This window comes from Cebus imitator, unplaced genomic scaffold (assembly GCF_001604975.1).
Source record: "Cebus imitator isolate Cc_AM_T3 unplaced genomic scaffold, Cebus_imitator-1.0 Scaffold333, whole genome shotgun sequence".
NCBI classification, from domain to species: Eukaryota; Metazoa; Chordata; class Mammalia; order Primates; family Cebidae; genus Cebus; species Cebus imitator.
Window position 1 is genome coordinate 82,107 of NW_016107648.1, and position 13,553 is coordinate 95,659.

General features: G+C 47.2%; 1 protein-coding gene across 1 annotated transcript in view; it reads right to left on the reverse strand.

The window, feature by feature from the left end:
• Positions 1-13,553, reverse strand: part of SEL1L3 (SEL1L family member 3) — a 120,888-nt gene that overhangs the window by 39,468 nt on the left and 67,867 nt on the right. Inside the window, exons 12-13 of the mRNA XM_017505099.2 lie at positions 4,495-4,614; positions 2,313-2,453 (exon numbers count right to left, since the gene is read on the reverse strand). Coding sequence (XP_017360588.1) covers positions 2,313-2,453; positions 4,495-4,614 — 261 coding nt within the window. The remainder of the gene's footprint in view (positions 1-2,312; positions 2,454-4,494; positions 4,615-13,553) is intronic.

Here is a 13,553-nt window from a genome sequence, read left to right on the forward strand (position 1 = left end):
CTAAGGTGATCCACCCGCCTCTGCCTCTCAAAGTGCTGGGATTACAGGTGTGAGCCAACACACCCAGCTAAAAGCAGGATGACTTTTCTTGCACAAAGACGATGTACTCTACAGGAATCTGAGTAGCACTGGAAATTGTTCAATGAGAGAAATGTAAAGTCCTGGTACATTGTAAGTACGCAGTAACTATCCACTGAGTGAATAGATGCAGGACAGTAGCTGCTGTCAAAGTCAAAGCTTTATCTTCACGTGGATGCACAATGGACTTGACTACCTGGAAGGAATCACAGCCACCATCCTGGTATCATCTTTGCATACAAGCTGGATGTCCGCACACAGTGAAATGAATTTACTGTTCTTTGTATATGGAAAGCCCATTTTCAGCAGGGGGCTCTTTCATGCAGAATACACTTGAAAAGACCTTCTAGCCAGAGGTGGAAATATTCCCTGAGCTGCTAATAAAGGGCTTCCTTCCTGCCACCCAGAGAAAACTTAGCAAGAATGCAGAACACCCCTCTCTGCAAAAAAGCTTTAAAGCGTGAGAAAGCAAACCCAGAGAAGGTATTATGTCACTCCCAGAGTCATTTATTTCTGGATTTGCCTCTCACTGTAGATAGTGTGATCTTGGTGGACAGAGCTACTGTCTGTTTTGTGCCTTTATCTTTGGATAGCGACTTGCCTCCACTCTGATGGAGAGGTGCTGCTCCTCTGTGCTTACGGAAGCCAGTCCTCTGCCTTCTCCCCTGTGTATGAGCTCCCTGAGGTCAGGGATGTGACTGCTGCATCCATATGCCCCTCCATCTAGCCCAGAGCCTGGCATTGGGTCAGCCCTGAGTGGAACGATGTTTATTGAATGAATACATGAATGCATTGGCATATGGCTCAGATTCAAACCATTTCTACGTTGATTTGACAACTGGAAAGAGAAGGTGTGGGACCTCCATTTGGAAACCACAACAGCCAATAAGTTTACAGGCTTTGATAGGTAGGGAGGGTTAGCAATGTGGCCACAGTCATGGTTGTTAATTACGGAGTGGCCACATCTGTTTTCTGGAGATGGGTCTGGGCTTGTTTGAGGATGCTTGCTTTTTGGGGGCAGCTGCTTTCTTTGGGTGTGGATGTAAGTCCAATAATTTCCTTATCAAAGCCAAAGCTTTTTACTTTTCTAAGATGGATGAACTGATGTCTCTTTGTTTGGGGATGATGACTGTGAAGCCAAACTGGATCCCAGTCCCAGGTCAGAAATGTACCAGCTGGCTGACCTCGGGCAAGTTACAAAACCTTTCTGTTTCCATATAAACGAACAGCGATAATAATATACCAAGGTACTAATCTCGTAAGTTGGTTGTGAGGATTCAATGCTTTCGTACGTGCAAAGCAGGTAACAAGCGCTCAGTTAATCAGTGTAAACTATTACTAATTTTTTTTTTTTTGAGATGGAGTCTCGCCCAGGCTGGAGTGCAGTGGCACAATCTTGGGTCACTGCAACCTCGGCCTCCCAGGTTCAAGCGATCCTCCTGCCTCAGCCTCCTGAGTAGCTGGGATTACAGGCACAGCCACCATGCCTGGCTAATTTTTGTAACTTTAATAGAGATGGGGTTTCACCGTATTGGTCCGGCTTGTCTTTAACTCCTGACCTCAGGTGATCCGCCTGCCTTGGCCTCCCAAAGTACTGGGATTACAGGTGTGAGCCACCGCACCAGGCCATGCTGTTTTGTATAAGGAACACGGCGCATTTTACGGTCCCCCAAGTCCATTGGTCCTATTATCTCGTTCAATCTGTGGTCATTGCCACCGTCCCATGAGATCGGGTGACTCCAAGGACATACCTGATGGCTGCAGAGTTGGGACTTCAATGACTGTCTCCTAGGCTCTTCCCACCCCTCTCCTGTTGGCTTAAAACCAATATCTTTATTTTCATCAGCGGGACTGTTGGGATCCAGCCCAATTACACACTGTGTTTAAGCTGTAATTAAAAGAGAACTCTGCCTGGTGGCAAACTTGCAGTGTCTGTGGGGGCTGGCGGCTGGGTGCCAATCCATAAAATATGGGTGTTTCCTCCAGAATGCTGTGGCTCTTGCGGAAGCACAGAGAATCCAGGTGCCAAGCATAAGACTAATGATTAAAAATGAGAACAGGGAACTGCTTCTGACTCTGCCTTTTTAGCCAATATCCCTTTCCATCAAGAGTGACAGAAGCATATCCTAAGTTTCTTCAATTATCGACTCCCTGTTTGCCTGCACGCCCACAGGAAACTGCTACGGAGGCTGATAAGAATTGCGCAATTTCAGCATGAATGAAGTGATTCTTACCTTGAACAGCACAATGGCATAGTCATAGATTAACGCAGGATCCTCTGTCTCCAGGGCGCCCTTGGCGTACCACTCGATGGCTGCTTCGGGATTCTTGGCCACACCTTGCTGCCCCCAGAACAGCATCTGGGCCAATCGTTGCTTGAAGACAATAGCAATTTAGAACAATGACTTTTCCTGTGCAATGCTTAACACAAGACTTTGAAAGGTGGGAGGGCAAGCCTAGTTGACAATGCTTTATACTGAGAACCAAGGATTAGCTAGACACCGTTTATCTTCTAACTGGAGGACAGAGCTTATGTAAATACAAGCCCTTAACACAAGCCAGAAATGGTTCGTGTGTGTGCGTGTGTGTGTGTGTGTGTGTGTGTGTGTGTGTGTGTGTGTACCAACTGCACCCAGGACCAGAGCTAAATGGAACTTTGTCAATAATCAGAACTCCTCAAATGCCACTCCTTTGAGAGGTATTGTTCTTTCTTTTGGCCCAGTGATTGGCATGGAGGTCTCTGTACATCTCTATCATTACAGATTATGAAGGATGTATCTGCATCCTTCTATAGAATCGATATCTCATCTCATCTCATGGTCTATTTGGCTGGCTCCACCATCAGACTGGAGGCTGGAAGCTCTCGGAGGGGAGGAACCTCGAGATATTACTTATCTTTGCCATTGTCTTTTGGCCCCTGACGCTGCAGAGCTCAAGAGGTCATAGAAGCTGCTCAACAAAGACTTAGTGAACAAAGGAAGGAGGAAGTGCTCATGGTTAGAAAAGTTTATGCAAGCTTTGGAGCACCCGGGAAATGGCTCTGGCAGTGTCATTCCCAGAGCTATACATTGGAATTCCAAGTACTAGAAAGACTGTAGGCTAGGGACAGATGCCCAGGGACAGGGCCAGAGCGACGTGTGTTAACATTCTGGTTCCACATGGGTCCCTTATTATCTTTCCTTCTTTCTGCTGCTTCTCTCTTCTCGTTCTCTTCCCTTCCCCACCAAATACTTATAATTTCCAGCAAAGTATCTCCTGAAATGTGGGGAAGACCCCTATAGAGAGGTGGAAGACCCCCGTAGAGAGGTGGGAGACCTGTTACAAAAGAGCCTCTTGGGCCAGGTGTGGTGGCTCATGCCTTAATTCCAGCACTTTGAGAGGCCTAAGCAGGAGGATTACTACAGGCCAGGAGTTCAAGACCAGTCTGGGCAACATAGCAAGAAGACCTCACCTCCACAGAAAATTTAAAAATTAGCAGGCCATGGCATGGTGGCACATGCCTAGGTCCCAGCTACTAGGGAGGCTGAGGCAAGAGGATCACTTGAGCCCAGAACTTTGAGGCTGTAGTGAGCTATGATCACACCACCACACTCCAGGCTGACCAACAGAGTGAGATTTTGACTCTAAAAAAAAAAAAAAAAAAAGCCAGGCACTGTGGCTCATGTCTGTAATCCCAGCATTCATGCCTGTAATCCCAGCATTTTGGGAGGCCGAGGTGGGTGGATCATGAGGTCAAGAGATCGAAACTATCCTGGCCAACATGGTGAAACACCGTCTCTACTAAAAGTACAAAAATTAGCCGAGCATGGTGGTGGGCGCCTATAGTCACAGCTACTCGGGAGGCTGAGGCAGGAGAATTGCTTGAACCAGGGAGGCAGAGGTTTCAGTGAGCCGAGATCATGCCACTGCACTGCGGCCTGGTGACAGGGCAAGACTCTGGCCCCAAAAAAAAAAAAAAAAGAAGCCCCTGAACTGTCTGCTTTGTCAATGCCTGTGACTCCTTTCTTTTTCCTTTTTTGATGGTAGTCTTTAGAGCTGCACGTCAGTATTGTGGCTCTCTCTCCTTCTGGGCCAGTGGCAGAACCATACTCTGGCCCACTTGAAGTCAAGGGAGGCCACGTGATTTGCTTTGGCCAATGCAATATGCCACTTCTGGGCGCAAGTGTTAGCCAGCTGGTAAGGTGCTATAGCCTCGGCCTGAGTGCAATGGGTTCTAGAAGCCTCTGTCAGCTTGGGCTCTTAAGGGATTGTGACAACTATGGCCTGCCCCTGACAACCCCCACTGGACATGCAGTGTGAGTGAGAAATCAACTGGCACTGTTTTAAGCCACTGAGGGTTGAGATGTTTTGTTACCACGGCATAACCCAGTCTATCATGGCTGACAGAATCTCCAAGTCGGTAGCCTGCATGTTTACCTGAGCCGCTGCATTGCCCCGGGAAGCTTCATGTTTCAACCACATAAAGACATCTCCATCTTCTTTGGTTTGTACCTTGAGTATTTCATCATCTTTTAGTCTAATTGTTTCAACATATGCCTGATAAGGATGAAAGGGATGAAGGAAAGGAGGAAAGAAGGAAGGAAGGGAGAGAGGGAGAGAGGGTGGGAGGGAGGAAGGAAGGGAGGGAGGGAGGGAGGAAGGGAGGGAAGAAAGAAGGAAGAGAAGGAGGAAGGAAAGAAGGAAGGAAGAGAAGGTGGGAGGGAGGAAGGGAGGGAGGGAGGGAATAAGGAAGAGAAGGAAGGAGGAAAGAAGGAAGGAAGAGAAGGAGGGAGGGAGGAAGGGAGGGAGGGAGGAAAAATCCAAATGATATGAGCATGCAAAAGACATGACATTACTCTTAAGTCAGCAATTGCTCAAGCAAAAACTGTATGAATAATTGAAATATGAGGTGTGCCTACAATGACATAAGGTCAGAATCTTTTTAAAGGAATGTATCGCATCTTTTATATCTAAACAGTTGTTTGTTCCTATCAAAAAATTTGCCTCGGGAAGCCAGAATTACTTCCACATCTACTTCTATTGCTCAAGGTTGTTTGAAAGTCCACTTTGTGCCCCTGATTTCAGAACCAGATTATACACATGCAGCATCAAAAAGGCAAATCAATATTTTCTAAATATAACCTTATTTCTGATTCTAACGTATTACTATCCTGCATGACTAACCTCTTTTATTTTGCAGGTTCTGCTTCAAATATCTTTTGGCTATTTCCAAAAATTAAATTTACCCTGAAAGGAAGAGGGCATGTTAACTCTGAGGATGCGAGAAAGAATGTGCTAGAGGCTTTAAACAAGAACCCAAAGGGAAAGTTCACAAAACGTTTAGAATTTGCACACAGCCTCCCAGGTATCTGACTCCTTTGAAGAAAATAAAATTCATTTTGATGTATAAACTTTCACTGTTTATTAAGGATCCAGACCTGTCGCTCCACGGTCTCTCTTTATACATAATGAAGTCGCTCTAACGGTGTCATGATGGGATACTAGAGAGGGCTCCCCATGCCCAAAGCATGCCACAGGCAGATGGTAAAATAATTTGATCTGCACTAGTTTGGAAAAGAAGCCTCAGAGAAGAAGGAGACAGGCCTGATTTTCTTTGTCAGTTAATTAAGAAAAGTATTGAGCACTTTGGGAGGCTGAGGAGGGAGGATCACTTGAGGTCAGGAGTTCGAGACCAGCCTGGTCAACGTGGCAAAACCCCATCTCTATTAAAAATACAAAAATTAACGGGTGTAGTGGTGCACACCTTCAATCCCAGTTACTCAGGAGGCTGAAGCATGATAATTGCTTGAACTCAGAGGCAGAGTTTGCAGTGAGCCAAGATCACACCCTTGCGCTCCAGCCTAGGGGACAGAGCGAGACTGTCTCAAAAACAAACAGCAAGAAAAGAAATTACTGAGAGTCACACAAGTCTGCAGCCCTGTTCCTCAGTATGTCTCTCAGCTTTCTCCTCGACTGCTCCGTGAAGCCAGGGGTCCCTTCCAGGGGGATTTGGAGGCTGAGACTCGGGGACCGTGCTAGGCTCAAAATCTAGCCGGTAGCCATTCCTGCTGGATAGCTAACCTGAGGAGGCCACCAAGTTAATAGTAACACAATGACAGCCACTACTTTCTATCGACTATGTGCTTAAGACATGTTTGTTTTTTTTTCACTTAATTCTAATAACAAAGCTGTGGTCCAGGTATCACTGCCCCCAGGTTACAGGCCAAGAAACAGGCTCAGAGGGTGAACCCATGAACTCAAGGTGACACTATAGAGCTGGCCTTGGAAGCCAGGTTGGCTTGACACCAAAGACACAGCTCACTGGCGCCCCCACAGGATGTCACCCTCTAGTGAGCAGGTCCTGAAATCTAGTCTGGGCAGAGGCCACTCTAGCTGGTCTATGCTTGGCCAAGCTTATGGCCAGTGTGTATGGAGGGCACCCCATGCGTGGGTGCTTCCGCTGAAACTCCAGGGACACTGTCCCGAGCGGTGAGCCTGGAATTGTGCTGAAGCCTGAGCTGCCCTGATAAAGGGTGCTCAGCTGGAGGCTTCTTGCTCATCTGTTAGCGAATGAGTAGGAGTCTCGGTTTGAACCTAGGTCTTTCTAGCGTATTGCGCCGTAAATAAGAATGGCTAAAAGGCTGAGTGCCTCTGCTGTAGCAGAGGCCATGCTAAACTCCACTTAGGGATGCAGAAACTGAGTCTCGGATAACGTAGCTGGCTCAAGGCCCACAGGTAGTTAGTGGCAAGTTAGAATTCAGATCCCCTGAGTCTCATACGAAAGGTTGCGCTCTTAGTGGTTTTTATAAAAAAATTTTGGTTTTCTTTTTCTCCTTGTTTTGTTTCCACCTTGAATGAAAGACATAACTCATGAAGACACAGTTTTACCTTGCAGTGATTGATATTCTTAGGTCTTTCTGGCAGTGATAATACATCATAAGAACCATCATGTAGGATGTGCCAAGCACTGTTCTAATTGTTTTGCCCAGCTTGACTCATCAAATCTTTGCAACCTGATAAGACACTCACCACTAATATCCTCATTTCACATATGTGGAAACTGAGGCCCAGAGAGGCAAAGTAACAAGCCACATCAGAGAGTTAGTTCTTCAAATTGAGGAGTCAAATCCAAGCAGGCTGGTGGTGGGGCCCACACCCTTTACCTGGCCTTACCGTAGTGAAAAGTACTCATATATTTCGGGGGGAAGGAAACAGTAACTGTGAAGAAACACGTTTGTCCTTTTTTTTTGAGACAGGATCTCAATCTGTTGCCCAGGCTGGATTGCAGTGGCAGGATCACAGCTCACTGCAGCTTTGACCTCCCTGAACTCAAGTGATCCTCCCACTTCAGCCTCCCGAGTAGCTGAGACCAGCATGTGCCACCAAGCCCAGCTATTTTTTTGTATTTTTTGTAGAGATGGGGTATCACCATGTTGCCCAGGCTGGTCTTGAACTCCTGGGCTCAAACGTTTGCCTTCTGTTTCTGTGTCCAAACCAAGCTCTGCCCCACCACCCTGCTGTAGTCACTGAGCTTTGCAGCAGGGTGGAACCATTAAGAGCAGAATCTGTCATATCAGATGGAGGGGATCTGAATTCTAACTCACCTTAGGCCTTGGCCAGTTACTTTATCTGAGACTCAGTTTCTGCATTCATAAAATGGAGTTTAGCATGGCATCTGCTGCATCAAAGTCACTCAACCTATGAGCCATTGTTTTTCACTGTGCAAAGAGCTAGAATAACCTAGGTTCAAATCCAGGCACCACTGCTCATTTTCTATGTGACTTTGCTGAGCAATTTCTTTAGCTTCTCTGAGTCTCAGTTGGATCATCTGTAAAATGGAGTAATACTGACCTCATAAGGTTGCGTGAGGATTAAATGAGGTTGTTTGTCTGACAAAAAGAAGCAATGGAGAAAGGATTCCCTATTTAATAAATGCTGCTGGAAGAACTGGCTAGTCATATGCAGAAAATTGAAATTGGACCCCTTCCTTATATGTTACACAAAAATTAATGCAAGATGGATTAAATAATTAAATGTAAAACCCAAAACTACAAAAACCCTAGAAGAAAATCTAGGCAATACCATTCAGGACACAGGCATAGGCAAAGATTTCATGACGAGAATGTCAAAAGCAATTGCAACAAAAGCAAACATTAACAAATGGAATGAAGTAAACTAAAGAGCTTCTGCACAGCAAAAGAAACTATCATCAGAGTGAAGAACCAAACAGAATGGGAAAACATTTTTGCAACTTATCCATCTGACAAAGGTTTAATATCCAGAGTCTACAAGGAACTTAAACACATTTACAGGAAAAACAAACAAACAAGCAACTTCATTTAAAAGTAGGGAAAGGATATGAACAGACACTTCTCACAAAAGACATTTATGCAGCCAACAAACATAGGAAAAAAAGTTCAACATCACTGGTCACTAGGGAAATGCAAATCGAAACCACAATGAGATACCAACTCATGCCAGGTAGATAGTGGTGAGTTAGAATCGCCAGAATGGCGATTTTTAAAAAGTCAAGAAACCATAGAAGCTGGTAAGGCTGTGGAGAGACAGGAATGCTTTTACACCATTGGTGGGAATGGAAATTAGTTCAACCATTGTGCAAGACAGTGTGATGAATCCTCAAAGACCTAGAACCAGAAATATCATTTGACCCAGCAACCCCATTACTGGGTATACATCCAAAGGGATAGAAATCATTCTGTTACAAAGATACATGTGTGCATATGTTCACTGCAGCACTATTCACAATAGCAAAGACATGGAATCAAGCCAAATGTCCATCAATGATAGACTGGATAAAGAAAATGTGGTACATATACACTATAAAATACTATGCAGCCACAAAAAGGAAAGAGATCAAGTCCTTTGAAGGGACATGGATGGAGCTGGAAGCTATAATCCTCAGCTAACTAACGCAGGAACAGAAAACCAAACACTGCGTGTTCTCACTTACAAGTGGAAGCTGAACAATGAGAACACATGGATATAGGGAGAGTAACAACACACACTGGGGCCTCTTGCAGGGTTGGGGGAGGGAGAGCATCAGGAAAAATAGTGAATGCATGCTGGGCTTAATACCTAGATGATGGGTTGACAGGTGCAGCAAACCACCATGGCACACGTTTACCTACGTAACAACCTGCACATCCTGGACATGTACCCTGGAACTTAAAAGAGATTTTTTTTTGGGGGGGGGCGGAGTCTTGCTTTGTCACCAGGCTGAAGTGCAGTGGCGCAATCTTGGCTCATTGTAACCTCTGCCTCCTGGGTTCAAACAATTCTCCTGCCTCGGCCTCCCGAGTAGCTGGGACTACAGACGCACGCCACCACACCCGGCTAATTTTTGTATTTTTAGGAGAGATGAGGTTTCACCATGTTGGCCAGGATGATCTCCATCTCCCGACCTCGTGATCCACACACCTTGGCCTCCCAAAGTGCTGGGAATACAGGTGTAAGCCATCATGCCCGGCCAATAAAGTATTTTTTTTTTTTTAAAGAAGATTGTTTGTGAAAGAGCTTAGCAGAGTGCCTGGGTCATGGCACAACTCATCATTTTTTAGGGTCTTAACTCATACTAAAGTCTAAAACGCTAACTGCTGTTTAGAACATTAACTCTGTTTGTATTTGCAGTTTAGTACAACTCGAAGCCTTAGGTTGTGGGGATGAAGATCTAAGAGAATAAGAGAATTGTATGCTTTAGAAAACAGAGCTAGAATTGGGGGAGGGCGTGTTGGGGCCAGAAACAATTAGGGAGCTCATCCTATTTGCCTGGCTGTACTGGATTGACTCACAGCACTGTAACAACCACGGCAGATGCAGATCCTCATGGAGCCCATGTTACGGGTGAGAAACCAACACAGAGGCGAGCAGAATGATCCAAGAGTTCACACCCAGGGAGCAGCAGACCCAGGACTTGAACCCAGGCAAATCTGGCCCTGAAGCCACAACACACGGCCTGCCACACCCAGGCCGGGGGTTTCCTTCTCCATAGTTCTGGGGTCACTACAATAGCAACCAACATGACATCATGGCCACATCACCTCATGGCCACATTCCCAAGACCTTCTGTGAAAGCAGACTGCCTATTAATACAACGACTTTTAGGGCAGGAATGATCTTTAAAAGGAAAGCGTTGGGTTGTGCATTCACTCAAACAGTTTTGTGGCCAGGAAAAGCCGGGAAGGAGCTGTGGAATGGAGAATAAACACCGGGCGGGGGTGTGGGGTGGGGACAGAGTGGTGGATGATGGCAGGGACCGAGCGTCCCCACCTGACCCGTTCTGGGATCCTCTGTGGCTTCTGGATTTTCAGTGTTGTTGTTGTTGTTGCCGTTTTATGAAATCAACATCTCTAGAATGAGCAGCTTGGAAGTTTGCATCTTAATACAGCTGACCAAGTTACAGGAGGCCCAGTGTCTGGAGTCAAGCAATCCTCAGACCACCCAGGACCAAGCCCCAGAGAAGGCTTCGCACTGTCCCCAGGGATACTGACACCCCTTTCATTCTTGTCAGTCAGCCTGCAGGCCACAGATGGCAGTGTTCACATCGTCTCCTGACTGCATGTCATCGACTTCGAAAAAGGATAAGGCACAGCGGCTCACGCCTGCAATCCCAGCACTTGGGGAGGCTGAGGGAGCCATATCGTTTGAACCTAGAAGTTTGAGACCAGCCTGGGCAACATGGCAAAACCTTGTCTCAAATTAAAGAAAAAAAATTATGTGTATATTTATATGTGTGTGTGTGTGTGTGTGTGTGTGTGTGTGTGTGTAAAATTTTTAAAATAGAATAAAGAAAACATTAATCGATACAGCAAGTGTGGCTGGTTATGCTCACACCCATAATCCCAGCCCTTTGGGAGGCCGAGGGGGGTGGATCGCTTGAGGTCAAGAGTTCAAGACCATCCTGGCCAACATCGTGAAACCCGGTCACTACGAAAAATGCCAAAAATCAGCCGGGCGTGGTGGTGCTCACCTGTAGTCCCAGCTACTCAGGAGGCTAAGCCATGAACCCTGGAGGGGCAGGTTGCAGTGAGCCAAGATCGCACCACTGCATTCCAGAGGGACTCTGTCTCAAAAAAAAGAAAAAATACAGTAAGGGCTGTGTTTGTTGGACAATGTTTCTTTTCAAGTCCAGCAGAGTACAAAGACAAAAAAAAAAAGAAGACGACGAAGAAGGGTAAGATCCAGAAGGGTGACGTGAGGAGACAGGGAAAGGAAGAGAGGCGATGAGAGAGAGGGGAGAGAGGGAGACAGAAGCGGGGAGGAAGGAGGAAAGCCAGAGGAAGAGGGGGAAGGAGAGAGGAAAAGAGCGGGGGCAGGGCAGACAGGGGGCAGAGAGAGGAAGAGGGGAGGGAGGAGAAAGAAGAAAGAAAAAAGGTGGCAGATACAGAGAGAAAGAGAAGGGGGGGAGGGGGGGGTAGGTGAGGCGGAGAGAGGAAGAGGCAGAAAGGAAGGAAGAAAGGAAGACAGAAAAAACCCTCTAGTTTTTGCGGCTGGGGAGTGAAGCCTCTCCACAGCCCAGCGTTTTCCAGAAGCTTCTGCCTTCCCTGAAGTTGTGGGATAGAAGAGGTCCGCCAGCACTCCCGGGAACTCAGGAGCAGCCCCCCAGGAGCACACAGCTGCGCAGCCTGCTTCCACCGCCCACCTCCAGAACTTCCTTCAGGGCCTGGCAGAACTCGGCTCCCAATAGGAGTGTGTGTGTTTTCTTTGCAGAAATGTACCACTTTAGGGATTTTTCAGTCAGAAGGGGGAAATATCAGTTGTAAGGGTGGAGAGACAGGCAAGGAAACCGCCAAGATTCCCCAAATGTGGTTGTCGCGTACAACGGGGGTGCCACATGCAAGAGTGGCAGGGGCTCATGGCGAAGGCTCGGGGTACCTGCTCTCAACAATGCAACACGGTCCCCTCGAAAAGCACCAGCATCAAGACACTGCGGTGACTTTCTGTTCGTCACTGGGTGATTTCTGCCTGAACTTCTAGCCATCTTTCTAGCAGTAAACACTGAGCGCCAACTACATGTCAGGCACAGTGCGCACCACATCCAGCACAGGAGCAGTGGGAGAGATGTGCCTAGGTGTGACAGTAGCGCAGCAAGGAGAGACCCAGGAAGGCTTCCAGAGGAGGCGACATCTGAGCAAGAGTCAAAGTGGGAGGAGTCAGGGGAAACGGGGAGGGGCATGGAGAAAGCAAGGTCAGAAGGCGAGAACAGGCCTGGCCAAAAGTTCGGTGTTGTGAGTTTGGCTAGGGTGGTGGCAAGAAGCCAGATCAAGGAACGTCTCACATGGCATCCGATGAGCTAGGCTTATTCTTCTGCATGAGTACTTCTCAACCCTGGCTGCAGGGGTCCAATCCGCTGAGGATTGTATTTTGTTGTTGTTGCCATTTTTTTTTTTTTTTTTTGAGACGGAGTCTCCGTCTGTCGCCCAGGCTGGAGTGCAGTGGCGGGATCTCAGCTCACCGCAACCTCCGCCTTCTGGGTTCAAGCGATTCTCCTGCCTCAGCTGGTACTACAGGCATGCACCACCACGCCCAAGTAATTTTTGTATTTTTAGTAGAGATGGGGTTTCACCATGTTGACCAGGCTGGTCTCGAACTCCTGGCCTCAGGCAATCCATCTGCCTCAGCCTCCCAAAGTGTTGGGATTGCAGGCGGGAGTCATCTCGCCAGGCCGTTGTTGCCATTTTCCAAAATCAACATCTCTAGAATGAGCAGCTCAGAAGGTCGTCTCTGATACTGCAGTTAAAGCCTGCTGACCAGTAGGCTTATTTTAAAATATACACATACATGTATACACATATCCACATACCACATATATGTGCCTAGGCCATACCCCATGTCACTTTCATGAGATCCTCTGTGGTGGATTCTGTGCAGAGATGCTCTGCAAGCCCCCAGGTGATTCCAGTGTGCCATGGTGCACTTGGCCTGGCAGAGAAGATGGGAAGGCACAAGACTGGTGACAGAAATGCCAGGGCGGCTGCGCAAGCTGGCCCATGCCTGTAGTCCCAACATTTTGGGAGGCCAAGGCAGACAGATCACCTAACCTCCCGAGTTCAAGACCAGCCTGGCCAACGAAACCCCATCTTACAAAAATTAGCCTGGCGTGGTGGCATGTGCCTGTAGTCTCAGCTCCTCAGAAGGCTGAGGCAGAAGGATCGCTTGAACTCAGGAGGCGAAGGTTGCACTGAACCAAGATCGCGCCACTGCACTCCAGCCTGGGTGTTAGAATGAGACTCTGAAAAAGAAAGAGAGAAAGATGAAAGAAGAGAGGGAGGGAGGGAGGGAGGAAGGAGGGAGGGAGGGAAGGAGGGAAAAGACCAGGGAGGAGGGGTCTTAGAATGAGACTTGAGGAAGAAAGAAAGAAAGAAAGAAAGAGAGAGAGAAAGAAAGAAAGGAAAGAAGAGAAAGAAAGGAGAAAGAAAGAAAAGAGAAAGAAAGAAAAGAAAGAAAGAAAGAAGGAAGGAAGGAAGGAAGGAAGGAAG